This window comes from Pleurodeles waltl, chromosome 7 (genome assembly GCF_031143425.1).
Source record: "Pleurodeles waltl isolate 20211129_DDA chromosome 7, aPleWal1.hap1.20221129, whole genome shotgun sequence".
NCBI classification, from domain to species: Eukaryota; Metazoa; Chordata; class Amphibia; order Caudata; family Salamandridae; genus Pleurodeles; species Pleurodeles waltl.
In genome coordinates this window covers 114,102,223-114,120,300 of record NC_090446.1, presented here as the reverse complement: position 1 = coordinate 114,120,300, position 18,078 = coordinate 114,102,223, and the positions used below count along the sequence as shown (strand labels likewise).

Sequence of the window (18,078 nt, the reverse complement as noted above, 5' to 3'; positions counted from 1 at the left end):
CCCCTCCCAAACTCCAAGAGAGCAGATGTCTGTTCGGCTGATCCCACTGAGGAGAACTTTTCTCTCAGTGACAATGCTGGGGCAGGCCCGGCCCTGGGAGGAGGGAGAGGGCGACGGGGAGGGGCGGAGGGGGCCTGTCCTGCCCATTGTCTACTCCTCAATAGCATCGCTCTGTGTACACAGGGAGCCCCATCCCGCTCTCCTATTGGCTGTCGGCAGCTCCCGCGGGACGCCATTGGCCGGCGAGTCCCCACTAGGAACATAAGTTTTGTGCACTGAGCAGAAGTTTTCAAAGAAGTAACTTACTCCGGGCTGAGCACTTTCCAAGTCCGGAGGAGGAAGAAGGCAGCAGCAGCCAAGATGACTCTGTGCGGGACCTTTCTCGGTTAGTAAAACTCTCCTACCCACTTGTTGGTCTTTCATAGACATCCCTTCCCGGGGCGGCCTCCAGGGATGTGTGTGTTTCTTTTTAACTTGGTAAACAAAGTGAAACTGCAGATATTTGTTCACGAGTATTCTGCAGGTGGTGAACAAACAAAGAGTCACTTCGTAACTTCTAAACGGCTGGCCCGGTCTCGAAGTGGCTGGCAGTAACGGCAGTTCGTGGATTTTTGGATGCTTGGTTTTGGTTTAAATTCTGCTTTTAGAGCAGATCACACAAACGGTTGGACAATAGGAGGTTTCAGCACCTGCTGCCTCTCTCCTTTGTCTGTATTCACAAACGCATACAGCGTTTCCAAAGTCTCTCCAAATGTGCAAATACTAGTTCTAGGGAAATAGCATGTATCATGTGTGTTTCCGAGAGAGCAGTACTTTAAACAGGTTTAGTTTTTCTATAATTAAAAGAAAACATGAATACCCGGTGCGTAAAAAACGCATATAAAATATATGCTATGTTACAACACGTGGGATGTTGCCTCTGACCATTGCTTGTTAGTCACCAGACCAAAAATGTCATGCAAGATTTGTTTCATAGTGCGTGGGTTACAAATAGATATACATTAAAAAGATTTTATGAGGAGAAAATACAGCATAGTATTGGAAAGTTAAAACCTTATCTCCTCTGGGAGCTGCGGGGAAGACAGTTTAGGAGAACTTGTGAACACAGTATGAACTTAAAATAAAAAGGGCAAAGGGCGGAACCACAATCATCTCTAGTCTACATTAGTGCAATGTAGCGTCTAATCTGCTTTTATTAAGGCCTCAGAGCGTTGTTTTTTCTCTTGGTTACCGAGTATTATCTCCAACATTTTCATCCCAGCAGAATCTGAAATCTCTTGTGGTGCGTTTTAATCTGGTCCACAGGCATGAAACAATAGTTAAAATAAAGAAAATCTTTATTGAAACAAAGTCTGGCGTATGAAAGAAATTAAACTGATACACGGAGGCACCCCTTTAGCAACACGGCCTGTGTGTCTAGGTTCATTTACATTGTGTCCTCCATAGGTCCAAGCTGTCGGCCTTTAACATTTCATGGACAATTGGGCCTCTCGCTTTTTGCTGCTATCTTGCAACAATCTCCAAGGAAACAGGAAAGATGCTATTCATGTCCGTCAACTTCTGCTAAAAAACACATATTTGCCAGCGTAGATAAAATAAGGATTTAAATTAATGCTGAAATTAAAAGACTGTTGTAAACTCAACATATAAATGAGTGCTAATGGGAAAAATATATACTCCACTTGCGACGTGTTACAGGAGAGTTGACGTTGATCTGTGCTGTCATAAAATAGCTTCCAGCCAGATTAGTTAATGCACAAGCGAATGGGAAGTCTGTGGGAAGGGAGATAGAGAGGAAGGGTCGAGTCTATTCAAAACATTACTTAAGATGTTAACTTCTCAGGCGTATAGTTACTTTCACAGTTGTTACATTGTGGTACTTTCAACTCTGTGGCTCTTGAAAGTAGTTCAAAGTATGGGCTGTTACATGTTTAGCTCTTGGGGAAGTCCTCTTTTGTGAGCTGTAGCCATTTTAGAGTAGTTACATGGTGGGTGTTGTGAGTAGTTGTGTTGTGTGAGTTGTAACTTTCTGGGCACCAAGAGGATATGTCTATTTAGTGAGATGTAACTCTTAGGCTTTTTAGAGAGTAGTTATGGCACTATTGATCTTTCCATATTAAGTATGTTGTGTGAACTGTAACTAAGTTGAGAGTAGTTACGTTATGTGAGCTGTAACGCTGTAGCTCCTATGAGAATAGTTATGCTGTGTGAACTTGTACGCTCTAGCTATGTTGAGAGTAGTCATGTTGTGTGAGCTGTAACTCTAGCTATGTTGAGAGTAGTTATGCTGTGTGTACTGTAATGCTAGCTATGCTGAAAGTAGTTATGTTGTGTGAGCTGTAACTCTGTAGCTCCTAGAAGAATAGTTATGCTGTGTGAACTGGTAGGTATGTTGAAAGTAGTTATACGGTGCAACTATTATTCTTTACATATTAAGTATGTTGTGTGATTGGTAACTCTAGCTATGTCAAGAGTAGTCAAACTGTGGGTGTTGTAACGCTAGCTATTCTGAGATTAGATATGTAATGGGAGCTCTAACTCTAGCTATGTTGGGAGAACTTCTGTTTTTTGAGCTGTAACTAGCTAAGCGGAGAGTAGTCATGTTTTGTGAGCTGTAACTCGTGCTATGTTGAGAGAACATCTGTTTTGTGAGCTGTAACTCGTGCTATGTTGAGAGAACATCTGTTTTGTGAGCTGTAACTCTAGCTATGTTGCGAGAACTTCTGTTACATGAGTTGAAAATCTGTAGCTCTCTATAGTGTAGTTAGGTGGCGCAAACTGTACCTCTCTAGCTCTGCTGTTCGTATTCATGTTGTATGCTGTACTCTGTGGCCATCAGGGGAGTAGTTATGCTGTGTGTGTGTTCCCTGGAGCTCTGTTGAGTGTGATCTGTAAGTCTGTAAATACTACGAGAGTATTTGCTGTAAATCTGTAACTATTTTGATAGTAATATTGCTTGCCCTGTAACTCTATGTATTTTGAGAGTAGAAACGGTCCGTAAGCGGTTTTAAGAGAAGTTATGTTGTGCGAGTTCAACTTTATAGTTTTTTTTTAAAGACTAACTATGTTATTTGAGTTCCAATTCTGTTTTTTTCGTTTGTGGTAACCACAAATCTGCATTACATTTTTAATAGCCGTTTTGAGAGCAAACCATAAATTTAACAGGGGATGGAAATTATCGTGAGACTTTGTGGTATGAAAGTCCATTGAACTCGCAGACCAACTTTGTAAAAGTGTTCTAAAAAATGTACAAGTGACTATAGTCACTTCTAGACTAGTGGGGCATCAGGGCGTGTAAAAACGGTTTGCCACAAGAACAAACTAAGGTTTGTCATTGTCCGTCACGGGGGTGGGGTGCTGAAGAATTTCAGTGGCTGCAAACTTTAAAAAAAAACTCAAAAGGGAGAGTGAAAGAAAAGAACAGGGCATTTGCAAACTTCTGGTCCTGTTTAAGTCCGAAAGAAAAGTTCTAAAGTTGCGCAGTGTGCTTCAAACAAAGGCAGCCTGTCTCCTCGGGGAGGGGCAGCTCGGGGAGACAGCTCGCCAGCACAATGTCAGCCCCGGGGCTTATTAGAAGTTTTTTGTGTGTGGCAGCCCCATCTGCCAGGAGTCTGGGCTAGCCCAGCCCCTCAGCTGTTCCGTATACAATATTAATGCATGCCTCGGCCATTCAGCATATAGACAAGCCTAATTGTAGTCTGCGGCCCATCTGCATATAGGGCTTATAGACAGAGCCCCCGCCCAGCTGGGAACCGGAGACCTGGCCCAATTAGAGAACTTTCAGCCCGGCCGGCCTAGAAGGACTTTGTTCACAACACCGGCGACGAGCCCCAGACTTTGTACTTTTAGACATCTGTCGCTGTCCCTGCCTTATTTACATATATACGTTGCACGTTCAATATCCGTTCAATGTTAAACTTTTAGCAGAGTTTAACAAAGTGTGTCTATTGCGCCAGTAGCCTTTGTTACAGCATAAACTTTTAATATAGTTTACATTTGTACTTTCAAATTACTACAATGCATAGATTTTACTATAAAGCATAGTGTTCCTATTGTGTGTGTATTTTACACACTGTTTAACATTTTATAACACTTGGGGCACGTTTATGATAAACTTATCAATCAAAGTTTATTTACATTGTTTAAACTAAATAAACGTTGCCACTTTAATGCTACAACTTACTACAAAAAGTTGGTTTGCCTTACCTTGTCTCTGTATGTATAGCGTTTTTAACACATTGGATTCATTCATTTGTCACTTAGACGTTTTAACTCAGCACTCCAGTCGATTATTTGCAAACACACTCACTCTTATAAATTAGACTAAAAGGGGATTTTGAAAGTTCTAAGATCTGTCCATAAACTAGTACCTTTACATTCCACGTCTTTTATTTTAATTGTTTTTATAATATTTAGGTTCAATTACTTTTCACTTCTCCGGTATAACTTGGCAGAAAACATGTATTACCACAGTTTCAATACTATTGTGTCATTACATATATAGTTCGCCAATAAATATATCTTTTTATTGTCTGTATGTTTTATACTCACTTAAAGTTTATATAATACTCACAGTGCATATTTTCTACTTAAGTGCTGTAAGTTAGTATAAAAAGTGCATTTATCGCATTTTAGTGACCATTTTACCAATTCCCTAGTTTCATATGGTTTATGAGTCTTCTCAATCCTAAAAGTCACCATTTGCAAAATACGTTATTTCTCTAATAAAGTTTATAACAGTGTCGTTAGCTGCCTTTGTAACCCCAATGCCGTAACTTAGAACCAAAAATGCACTTTAATAACTATATCCCCATCTACAACTTTTAATATGAGGGCGTGAAGTGCGGGTAACTTCAGCGCTATACGTCATTACGCACAGTGTCATTATCATAAACATAGTTTCAAGTTTCTTTTAAGTTTGGAGGACAGTTAAAGTTTGCCTCTACGTAGCTTTCCTTTTTCCATTAATAGTTTCGTTTTTATTCGGTAAGGTGGTATGTTTCAATGTTGTCTTTAAGACAAAGAATCGGCAATTGTAAACGTGTGTTACCGCATAATTTAATCACACATATTTTTCTCCAGGCAGCATAAGGTGCTTGAGGTGTCCGGGTAAGTGCACAGTTAGACGGATATCCCCATGTCTGCACACGCTCAGAGCCTACGGATGTGTTCCTCGTTCGACACTTGTGTACCTTGCTTCGTGCACACGAACCACCGTGTGTTATATGTATTAACACACTCACACTTTTATGGCAATGCTACGCCGTGAAAAGTTAACGAATATACTTGTGGTTCAGGAAGGACATCTGGAGAAGGAATTTCAAGCAAACGCTGTGATAAAAGTGCAGGAGGCCTTTTCCGGAAATAAAGAGAGTGATATTCTGAGAGGAAGTGACGCAGTCCATGGTGATGTCATGGGCGACTGTGGCAAGCTGAGCAGCTGTCGTTAGAGAGCTTTGTGAGTAGGGTAGGGGCTGGTGCAGGGGTTAGTAAGAGAACTGTAAATGAGGCAATAACGTGACCTCGGGGAGGAAAAGATGCTGGTGGAGAAACTAGAGCTGACCCAGGGACGGGTCTGAGGTAGGAACAGAAGCTGGTGCACAACCGGGGTCTGAGGTAGGGAGAGAGAGGTTGGTGTAGAAACTAGGACTGACCCAGGAACAGGGTCTGGGGTAGGAACAGAGGCTGCTGCAGGGGCAAGGTCTGAGGCAGGGACAAGGTCTGAGGTAGGTACAAGGTCTGAGGTAGGTACAAGGTCTGAGGTAGGTACGAGGTCTGAAGCAGTCGTGCAGAGGCTGTTGCAGGAGAGAGGTGAACAGACTTTGAGGCAGACAAATAGGCACTAGGAGGGGAAGGAGCGGCCGGTAGGTCACTGCTGATGGATGCGGGGACTAGAGAAGGACAGAGAGAGGCCAGCCTGCGAGCAGGGGCAGCTGGAAGTAGCCGTTCTGTGTCCAGGGACCCCACAGAGCTGGTGGCCTCTCGGGCCCGGGCCTCCGCTCTCGGGCGTGCCGAGGGAGCTGTCCGCTGCGGTGGTGCTGAACTCGGGAGGCGCCGCCTCGGGCTGCAGCCGAGCCCTGGCTGGATCGTCTGTCTCTAGCACACTTAAGGCTGAATTGCGGGACACGGGGGCTAGGCATGCCTCCAGGGGTACCCTGGCCCACAGCTCACAGCGGGCAGGAGTCTGGTCCCAGGCCGGGCTCGGTCTCATGCGCCGTGCCGCTTTCCACCCCCTTTGTTTTAGAAGCAACATTGTGAGTTTTGCACTTACACGTAACCTTGTTTGTAGTTTGTACTTTCACCATGATAAGCTTACTCAAACTTTAAAAAAAAAATCCACACAACAGAATGATTCTTGTGAAAGGAACGGGCTGAGATGCCCGCTGTGCTCCCTCCACTGCCTAAGCATTAGAAGGGGGCGGGCAGACCTCTGCCTGGTGCCCAAAGATAAGCCAGGGGTAAAACCCCCCCTCGGTGGACTACAGGGGAGGGGTGCCTTGCCTCTTACCGCTGCACCCAGTGCCTGAAAGACCAGCATTCTGGTTGTAAAATGTCCCCTTCTGCCCTCCCACCGAGACCACAAAAGACTGAAGCCAGCTTTACAACTGCGAGTGACACTTCCTACCCAGCTGGAAAGACGATAGTACACAAAGGCACGCGACGCCATGACACCCTTCCAAGCGGCCATTATGTGCTACAGGAAAACCGAACAATCGGAAGCAGGAATGTGTGCCCAAGATCACACGGTGTGCGACTGAATGAAACGCCCTTTGTCTGTTAAAATAATGCTTTCTTTGTGTCTCAGAAGGTACTCCCTGGAAAAGAACGTTTTTTTTTTACATGTTCTTTATAGTTTAACATTTATTTTAAGACCTTATTGCAAAAGTAGGTAAATATAAGAAAGGAAGCCTGGTTGCTTACATGCAATAATTAATTAAAACACTGATTAGCAATGCAGTAGTGTACATATATGTGTTTAATGTAGCAGCTATCAGGGGCAACGGTGTTATTTGTGTAGTTTGCAATTAAACGCAAGGCCTTCTTTCATCTGACAAATCTCGAAGAACAGCAGTATCAGAGCTTGGGGGGAGCCACAAGCTGCAGTTTCACAATATGTCCTGATATCGCAGGAGCTGTCCACATGTGTGGAATGTGGCAGCGTCCCGTGTCATCCTATTGCAAGCTCCATGTGTAATGCATTGTTGCATTCCTATAGCACTTTCCATCTCTTGTTGGAGCCCCAAATCACTCACCAACTGGTTGAGTAGGCAGTCCTCTATCTTCCAGTGCACGAATGTGAAAAAGGTGGGTTTTTTTTGCAGTGTCATCATATATTAGAGTTGATTTTTAGTGAATGATGCGGTAGCCTACTGTGACCTTGTGCAGCCAGTGCTATATATACTTGCACAATTCGGTTACATAGAATGTCCTCAAGGAATAAAATATGCACCCCCAAATGATTACACAGTGTATCCATTACAGGCAAAGCCAACGCGGAAGTGAAGAGCCACAATAAATAGACAGGTTCACTAAATTATGTGACATGAAAAGGAAAATTATGCGGCATTATGTGGCATATTCTGTTTCCAATATTATCTTTCTAGTTCGTCATTTCAACACACAATAATATACACAATAAATATAAAAGGTTCCCAAACGCTAGCCAAACCACAAAGTTTTCCTTTGAAAGAAAAGTATACGCCCATGCCACAATCTATTTAAATGTTATTGACCAACATATCATAATGTTTGGCTTTTTCATGTTTGTAACATCATTTACACAGTATGCACCCACAGCAGATGATCTATTAACCCTTGGAGTGCCGACACATCCGAGTGTCCGCGGACATACGGCGGATTATATCAGGATACCAGTAAACACCTCGCTTTTCGCCTGTGTCTTGCACTTAGCACCGCCCACGGAAAATCACCTCCTGCCGGCGAGTTAAAGCCAACATAAAACCGGTTCAAACTTGACGGACGCTGCCATTTTTCTGCAGGGTGTAGGTCTCTCCGTTCACTTTTAAATTAAACGTGATGCCTTTTATGACGAAAGGCACTTGGCCATGGAAGTAGGTTACTGTGGTGCAGGGTGAGGGGGGCTGCCTTTCCTCACCCACCCATAAATGCTGCAGGGCACTTTCTCCTGGGCCGCGTCCCCCTGTGCAGCTGTCACCCCCTCTTGATGCGATTACAAATTATTGGACTGTACCACAAGGAGGCAGATCGTAGGGGAGTCAGGAAGGAACGGAAGAGTCCACTGACAACTGCAAACATCATCACTCCTTTGTGTACCCCTCCCACCACACACAGCAGAATAACTGAATAACTCCCACCATGTTCGGGTATCAATAATGCATCATGCGGGCAGCATCGGGCCCCTTCTGTTCACTGGGGCGCTGGGGAGGGTAAGCGTGGGCAGGAGGGGGACCCCACTCTCACTACACAACGTCAGCAGCCCCCACCCCTCCATTCCATATACAGTAAAATGCATTTCACCTCCCAGAGTAAACAGATCTCTTGCAGGCCCCGGGGGCTGCTGGGTAGTGTATTTACAAGAGCAGCAGCCCGCCCCTCCCCCCACCTTGCCATTTCTATTAATGAGAGAGCATCGCGGGTGGGGTGCGGGGGGGTGGGAAGAGGCTCTGCCTTCAGCACAGGCTTATGAGTTCACAAGCACGGTGCGAGAAGCAGGTAGCAACGCCTGATTCACAGCCGTGAGGAGTGCAGGGAGTGAGCGCCCCCCACCCGCCCCCTCAGCCCCCACGGACACTGGGCACGCTTGCTCCCCGTGATGTCACTCCGGAGAGGGACGGACAATAGCTGATGGGAAAGGTAAGTCAGCAGTGACTCCATCCGTCACACAAGCAGGCAGGAAGCTGGGCTGGCGCCTCCCCGGTACCTTGGACAGCACCAGCTGGGAAGGACACGCTCTGCTCCCGGCCATCGCCGGCGTCTGTTCACAACAAGGCGAACCCTCGCAGACTCAGGGATGCCACAAAGATCCAACTGATCCCACAACTGGGGTTCTGCACTTTCATCATTTTTGTACATTTGAGATTTTGTTTGTTTTGTACCTTGTGGTTCTGGGTATGCTGGGAAAGCGACTGGAGAAGACGCCGAGAGGGAGACACACGGCTCCCAGGGAACTCTGAAACTTTCAGACTCTTCTCTCGCAAGGAGCCGCTGCTTCCGAGGGTGTCGGGGGTCTGTGGACACTTCTTAGGGGGAAGCCCCCGGTCCCAGTTTCCGGGGAGCCCCCCAGCCTCTGACATATTGGGAGCTCGTCCTTCAGGACAGGAAACAACAAGACTGATAGTCCTGGCTGACACCTACTCTGCCGAGGACATTTCCGGACGAGAAGGTACGTGGAAGTGTATATTTTGTGAGTGCGTGCGTGCGTGCGGGCACGCTTGCCTGGGCGCTTATGGTTAAAGGGATTGTTGTGAAATGTGTGTGTGTGTTGGCTCTGTGACATTGGTGCATGACAGTGTGTCATTGATGTATGAGTGTTTTATTCTCTGATACTGGTCTTGTATGTGGGGCATTGCTTTGTGTTTGTGTATGTGTGAGTGCTTTTGTGTCTGTGTGTGCGCACATGTGAGTTTTTTTCTCAGTGTACTAGAGGTTGAAGTTGTCCTATGCTGCTCGTTGGAGTTGATTTAAAGGTCAGTCTACGGTGGACCACGCCACTCCCTTGGCGCTGACCTTCACTTTGTTTCACAATATCACATTGTCCCACATATCCCCAAGCCACTGCCTTCGCTGACAGCGTTGCAGATTTCTCAAGGCTAAGTTTACTCTACATTCTGAAGTTTAGGATTGGCTCTGGCCTTCCACAGCAGCGCTGAAGGGGTTAAAGAACACTGCTCTCTCGGTAGGAAGGCGTCCATCTTGAAATTGTTTTTTTAAAGAAGTTACCAAGGGGAGTAACGATAGTATACATTTAACAGACAGCAGGGTCTCGGAGATGTGTTTAGAGAGGATCTGGGCTGTAGATCTACCTTGTACAGAAATACATAACACAGTCTACAGAGATGATGTAGTATTTGTGATGCTAATTTTGCGTGCATTTGGTCTTGATGCATGGTTTATGTGGAAACCTATTAGTATGACACAGAGGTGTTTCGCTATTAATATAATTCAGTTTGAAGCAGTAAACTGTACTGTTGATATGCATGTTCAAGATGTGTATTATGGAAACACTTATCAGGGCGAGTAGAATTTGTAGCTTTCTGCAAAGTTGCTCCTTTGGCGACGTCCTCCATCACAACGCATAGGTGCTTAAGTCGAAAACTAGGTTCCAGTTTATTTTCCACGCACAGGTTATACTGAGTTTGTAACATATTTTACAGTGAAATTAAGTCTTTGACTTCATGCCAGAGTCTCTTAACGCACTTTGACTCAAACTGTGTGCACAGTGTATTCGAATTTCTTCGCCACCAATGTTGTATTTCGATGCTTCCCCATGGGGAGCCTGGCCCCATGGCCTTCCAGGGGACTGGACTTTACGCTACATGGCCATGGGTGTCAGTCTTTTCGGGAGGTTTCCTTCAGTCGCTTTTATATCAGGCCAACACAAGCTTTGTACGTCCATTCTGCTCATTGAGGACCTCATCTGTCACCAGTATTAGTTTCTTCCATATGCCCCGCTTTCTAATTAATGGCACACAAAAAAGCTGAACACCGTAATTTGACTTCACACATGTTTTGTCCATTGCGCTGTCATAGAAACCCGAAGTCTGAAGCGTCTCTGGTTCCTTTGTATGGGAACTTTCATTGTTGCCTCAACAAGGACACTGTTTTTGTGTTGGCCCGTGCGACACTCAGCTGCTTTATAGACCTTTTCTTCCTCTCAATACTTGACTAATTAACATTTTCTAGGTGCTCGTATTACATTTACCATTTTCATCTGTTTGATCTATTTCCCGTTGGTTTCATATCCAAAAAGTAGTGAAAAGTTGGCTTTATCATGAAGTGCTGATATTTTTTAATTCTTAAGCATTACTAATAGAGGCAGTATTATCCCTTTAAGTTTACAACTCCTCAAACCTTCCTGGAGTGCCCCATTTAACAAAAACCCTCAACTGCTCCAACTTGAGAAACTAGGATCTGACCATTGACAGCAAATTTACTCCTGAAAATAGAAAGTAATTTGAATCCCTAGTCTCTGATTATTTACCAGAACTGCCCTTTGTAATTTTAATCCTAGCATTGTTGCATCAAAGCTTGCAATGTAAGATTATATGTATTCGTACACACAGTATATTGGGGAATTACTTCTAAATTATGTAGTAACCTATACACATGAGTTTTTGGCACATAATGTTACTTAATCAACATGGGTTGATAAAAATAGACCAGACTTCCACAGGTTTAGTCTACCCTGAAGGCACGCTGTGAGTCTTGCACATTTGAACGAGACCAAGACCACTCCCTAAATTTGCCTCTTTGCCAAAGTTGTTGCACCTCACAGTGTTCTGCTTTTTGGTCTCTTGCACAATACCAAACAAAAAAGTGACAGATCCATTGTTCACTGTAAAGGTTTGCTTACAATTGGATAACGTTTTATCTACAAATGGTCAATTGTGCATCGAGCAGAAATAGGTAAGGAGCAAAAAACTATAACTTGACAGTAAAACTGGTTTCACCAATGGAGGACTACTACTTATAACATCAACACTGGATATTATCATAAAACCCTTTGTGAGGTAGCTCAGAGTGTCAATGAACTTATTGTAGGTGTAAGTGTGTGAATCGTAAGACACAAACTTAAACTTTGGGATTGTATAGACAGTGTTTAGCCATTCTGACTATGATACTAGTATGGCCATTTATTTAGGTAATAACTAAATCTATTAATCCAGTGCCTAGATATACACCAAGTGTGAGCTCTATTTCATTCTTACACCACTGTAAGTTTAAGTTTTTAATATAAATTATGCCTCAAAACACCCAAAGATCACTCAGAACTTTGGAGGAACTCTACAAAACTTTATAATACTGGCAGCTAAATCAACTTACAATTTGGACATTTCCAACACAAATAACACACAGAACTTGTAGATTTTTTTTTTTTAAGATTACAGATTGGATTTGAACAGATCCTCTCTTAAGGTAACAAACACAGTACACAGTTCAATACAAGCCCAACATCAACTATTTTGTAGATTTCCCAACAGCGACTGAAACAATTAAATGTTGTAAGAAAGCTGTTCCTTTTAAGTAGGCCACGATTCACTAACTATGTAAATACAATATGGGTTGTCATCAGAAAGTTGAACCATAATACAACGTCATGACCCACAATCAATCCCCACTGTCTGCACCACTTACTGCAAAGTACTGCTGCTGTGTCCCTTTATGACTCCCATGTAGTTACATAGCTTAATATCCAAGGTATCTTGATGGAGGGTGCCCTGCACGTGGAACACAAACAGACTAGTCCATTGTGACAGTGGAGAACTTGTGTAAATAACCCAGGGGGTTCAAGATCAGAATTAAAACAAAAATGTTTTAGGAGATATAAAGCTGGTGAATTTAATGAGGTCTGATAGTCGTGGAACAGCACCACAGTAACTTTAAATTACTTAAAATAATGGATATGCACATTATTAAAGAGGAGTGCCACATTGCCATCCCTTGAATTGTTTTTAACAAATTTGAAACCAGTGTTCAGCCAATGAAAATTGGGTGTGCGTGGGCCGGCGCTGCCAGGCTAGAGTGTGGCAGGAAGCTGTCACTGGCCAGAGCTCACCGCAAGCAGGCAGATAAAAACCACCGTGAATCATGTTTTATGCATTTTCTTTACTCTTATTTGTTGGAGTCTGACTTGCCCCGTCAAATCTAAGGTTTTACCAGAGATAATTGCCCTCGCGTTTCTTTAGAAGCCCCGAGGCCATCAACCCAGTGGCAGCTTCTGGGCAACTAGCTGCCTTTTGAGCTAAGAGTTTTTGTCATCAACCTCTAATTAAAATACAGAATGGCGCTGTCGGCCAATCGGATCTACCGCCTCACTGCTGAGAGAGTCACAGCTGCTGCTGGGGGATGGGAGGCTGCTAAGAGCATCATCCACAGAAAGGGAAAGGGGGGACTCTATAAAAGAAGGCCACACCTCAGGGAATTTCCGCATGTGACATGCTGCAGACCTACTAGCCTTGGAGGGGCACTGGATGTCGAAACATCTCCTGTTTTCTCTGCGGGCTTAATTCACAAAACCATTTGTGTAATTTACATGTTTGAAAGGTTAAACGTTTACCCTGAACACCCAGCTCCTCATTCACAAAATTAAGATACAGCAATGTCGGAGCTTGCGCTTGTGTGTGCTGAAAATCCTGACATGGTTTAGATGTATCCACAGTTGTAAGTTTGACAAAGCGGTGTAGAAACGTGTTCTCCCATGGCAGGCACATAAAGGCCGAAATGAAAATGTGGAGAACGCCCACAACGTCATAAGTTACTCAGCTTCAGTTAACCTTTTTGTGCAAAGAAGTCATACAGTCAGGTCGATTGGAATTATGGATCATTATCCGTGTAAATATGAATTTGCCACATTTTCCGCATAATCCACTATTTGACGTATAATGGGCTCCCTATTGACTGCCTTCACCCCTTAGCCTGCCACTCTACAACCTACACACTGCCATGTATCCTGGTACCCTCACCTCAAAACACCGCCACCTACCCCAAAACACAGCCCTATATATTACCCCCTTCTTTGCTACAGTACTTCAAAGAAAAAAAGTCTGGAGCACAAACAGATCAAAAGTGTCTGTTATAAAGTACCAAAAGTGGTTCTTGTGCAATGGCAGACTCTTTACAAAAGGTGATCTGATGATCTTTTAGTTTATAATTGCTCTATTCAAGTGTTAAACTGGTGTGAAAATTACAAATAGCAAATTAATACTATCCAAGACAGTGTCACAGTATGCCACATAATTTGCCTTTTCTTGCTGCATAATTTTGTCTTCTCTGCCACATAATTTGGCGGTCCATTGCTTCATAATTCCAGTGTCCCTGTATATAATCCAGTGCTCTCCATATGAAGCGAAGGAGGGAGTTAAAAATGTACATGTTCATGTTTTTCCTCAGAATACATGTGTTTGTGTATTGTCCACTATGTTGACACTGTACAGGAGTAGAGATGAAAATCTAGGAGTTTTGGTGACTTAAAACAATACCAACTCTCCACAGAATATCATGAGTGTAAACATCAGAAGGTATTTACTTTTCCTGTGAATTAGATCCTATGTGAGTTACTATCCATAACCTTTCACAACTACATGGAAACCTACTTTATATATGTAACTTCCATCCTTGTAGCATCACTGCCATCCAGCAGCTACTGGACAACTTGAGTTTTATTCTCTACATCCCTGATGCTAATGGGGCTTCTATTCAAATAAGTTTGACTCTCTATGGTCAACAGGGTCCAGTGGATGGTGAATTTGCGAGGGGGGTAGCCTTCGCTTGGCTTCAGATTCAAGATCTCACCATCCCGAAGAGGTTGTAGGAAAGCACACGCTGACCAAAGATCCATGGAAATCACAGCACATCCTATCAACCTCCTGTGGAGGACAGAAATAAAAAAAACAATTATTTTCAAAGGTAGTCACAACTGAAACACAATGCATCACCAACTAAGTTAAGGAAATGTGAAATAACAGTTAACTGGTACATGTAACATGAAGTGATATGTTTACCGGTGAAAAACTTGAAAAATTTCAAATGATGCATGTGAAATGTAAAACATAAGTACATTGTACAAACATACATTAAGTAAAGGAACTCAACTAAGTGTGCACCGAGTAGAACAAACATGATGTTTGTGTATTTAAGTAGAGGAGTCCCTGAAATGTGAATGTTAAGTGTAGAAAACATTAAACTAGTGAATATAATGAGGACTGAGAGAACAATAAATAGAAGAAATTTGGCATAAATTAAATAAATGCCTTCTTTTAGAGGGAGGAGTAGGCTTATGTATACTGAGGGGCAGATTTATGGAAATCTGCCCTCAGTGCAGTGCAGTGCAGTGCCACCATGTGTGCACGTATTTAAAATACGGTGCACCATGGCACCGGGTACAGGGCAATAGTGTCATTTTTAATGACTCTATTGATGTACTCTGCAGGAAAAGCCCTGAATTGTTGGCGCTACTCCTGCAGAGTACATAGGCCTCCTTTCTAAAGAATGGAAGACCCCTTTTAATGCTTGCTTTTGAGCAGGCGTTAAAAGTTCCATAATAAATGGTGCAAGGAAATCCCATAGATTTCCTTGCACCAATTTACCGGCTCCCCTGACGGGGGAACGCCCCCTATGCATACATTATACCTGGCGCAGGCATAATACAGCGCAAAGGGTTACAGGGTGGCGCAATGCATTGCGCCACCCAGTAAATGCGGCGTGGGGTTTGGCCTCGTTGGGCCACATTAACCTCAAACTAAATGACGTTAATGTGGCGCAAGGTGGCGCTAGGGGCCTATAAATATGCCCCTAAGTATATAAATCATTTAATGTGTGTACATTCTGTACAACGTAACAGGAAACAAAAAAACATACATTAAGTTCTGGAAACAATACATACGTTCTTGTTAGAAACAAAATGTGTATATATGAGGTAACATTTTAATATTAACTAAGTGCCCATAATCACATGAAAGTAAGGGTGCACACCATCAAGGAAAACATGAAATAAATGCATATAATGCACAGGAAATACTAAACATATGTTAAGCACTTGAGTAATCAGGTGCCAATTAACTAGATGCAGTCGCGGCTTGTGCGAGTTAAAAGAGGCGGGGCGGCGCAGACGCGGGATAATAATAAAAGTTTTAAAAAATGGTAAAAATAAACCGTAACTGCTTCACTGCTGCCGCGCCACTGCTACTTCTTCCTAGTCAAAGAAGGCACATGCTCCCAGCCTGCCCCGCGGCCAATCCTAACGCTGCATGAAAGCAGCTGTAGGATTGGCCAGAGCACCCAGCCAGGGCACTCCTAGGCAGACTGGGAGCCTGTACCTGCTCTCTCCAGCCTGGCAGCACAGTGCCAGGCTGGAGAGAGCACAGTGCGCATGTGTGTTTGGGCGGTGCGCATGTGCACTGATGGGAGTCTCTGTCTTTCCCCCGTGGCCCCGCCCCTTTAACAACTAAACGATAAACGTTGTTAAAGGTTTGCAGCGGCTGCTGATACTGGCAGGAGGTGGCGCTCCTCCGCCATAGCGGAGCAGCCGTCACTGACTAGATGAAACATTAAAGTGTATGTTAAGTACAGGCAAAACTAAATACATTAAGTACGTTTTAATATTTTAAGTATGGAAAACATGGAATTGATGTATGATAAATTAGCCCAACACAAAATATGTATGTTCATTACAAACAATTAGATAAGTATGCATCAGGTGATGTAAATACAAATTTAATGTATGTTAAGGACATATAATAGCGAACATATGTACGTATGGTGATGGAAACATGCCACTCATTTATACTAAGTACAAACATCTGAAAAAAAACATTACTGTTACAGGATGAAAAGTGTACATTACATGCAAGAGAAATTAAATAAAACTACATTATGTACACAGAACATTTAGGGGCATATTTATACTCTGCTTGCGCTGAATGTGCGTCAAAAATTTTGATGCACATTCGGCACAAACCCTGCCCCATATTTATACTTTGACGCCCGACCCCGCGGACGTCAGAATCCCACCATGTGCGTCATTTTTGGGAAGGGGGAACCTGCCTTTTGTAATGAAATGCAAGGTAGGCGTTCCCTTCCAAAAAATGACTTTAAGGCCTGTGCGCCTTATTTATACTCTGGCGATATTTTAACGCACAGGAAGGGGTGGGCCTTAAAAAACATTGCACAGCCTGATGGGCGCTGTTTTGTAACGCCTGGGTCAGGGCAGGTGTTAAGAGACCTGTGGGCTCAAAAGGAGCCCAGAGGTGCCCTCCCCTGCCCCCAGGGACACCCCCTGCCACCCTTGCCCACCCCAGGAGGACACCCAAGGATGGAGGGACCCATTCCAGGGAAGTTGAGGTAAGTTGGGGTAAGTATTTTTTTTAGTTTTTTTTAAGTGGCATAGGGGGGCCAGATGTAGGCCCCCCTACATGCCACTATGCCCAAGGACCATGCCCAGGGGACAGAAGTCCCCTGGGCATGGCCATTGGGCAAGGGGGCATGACTCCTGTCTTTGCCAAGACAGGAGTCATGCCAATGGAGGTTGTGCGTCAAACAACATGGCGCAAGTCTGGTTTGAGGCCTGATTTTTGCCTCAGACCTGACGTGGACCATTTTTTGACGCACAATTCCCATTTTCCCATACGCCGGCGCTGCCTGGTGTGAGTCATTTTTTTTTGATGCAGCCAGTCCGCAGCACCGGCTAACGTCATTCCATAAATAAGGCGCCTGCATGGCGCGTTGGAATGGCGTTAGCCGGCGGTAAAAATTTTGACGCACAACTGCGTTGGCGCAGTAGTGCGTCAAAAAGTATAAATATGGCCCTAAAGGTGCACATCACAGGCCAGAGGTATTAAAAGTGTAAGGTATATACAATGAGCATGAAAATTGCAAGTGAAAAGAAGTATATATTTAGTAAAGTAAGCATGAAATAAGTGGGGTAAGCATGGGCACATGAACAATATGTGAGATACCGTGAGTGAACAATAGTTCAGGTAAATTCATGTGCCTTACATTAAAATAACTTACACCAAAAACGTTTAAACTGTTTCTAAAATATACAAACAAATGAAATGTTCATTCAGTAAGTCGAACAAACATGAATTAAGTGCATGCAAAAGTAATATATTGTGGAAAAGCACGGGAAAAGTAAAGTAAGTATATGGTCTATAGAGAAACATGATATAAGTGAATGTTACATACAGTTAAGCATGAGTACTTGGAAACAGTTCTCCTTTTTTAAAAGTGGTTTGCTGTCAGATTATATTAAGTAACAGTTTACTTTTCTTTTGGATTGTTGCTATATAGTAATTTCATCTGTTTTAGTACATTGTTTTGTATTTAATGTTTGGTGTTTCGAAACGGGGGCAGCTGCTGAAACCTATAAACTTGGTGTGT

The 18,078-nt window shown here is 43.6% G+C and overlaps 1 protein-coding gene across 7 annotated transcripts in view; it reads left to right on the top strand.

Annotated features, from left to right (window-relative positions):
• Positions 1 to 297: 297 nt before the first annotated feature.
• The window catches only part of MYT1 (myelin transcription factor 1), a 136,097-nt gene continuing 118,316 nt past the window's right edge, over positions 298 to 18,078 (top strand). For 5 of the 7 annotated variants that reach the window (XM_069243217.1, XM_069243221.1, XM_069243219.1 and 2 more), the window contains exon 1: positions 298 to 385. In XM_069243217.1, coding sequence (XP_069099318.1) covers positions 361 to 385 — 25 coding nt within the window. In that variant the 5' untranslated portion in view covers positions 298 to 360. Of the gene's footprint in view, positions 386 to 8,587; positions 9,365 to 18,078 lie in introns of those variants that run through there. The other 2 variants (XM_069243222.1, XM_069243220.1) reach the window with 2 other exon arrangements.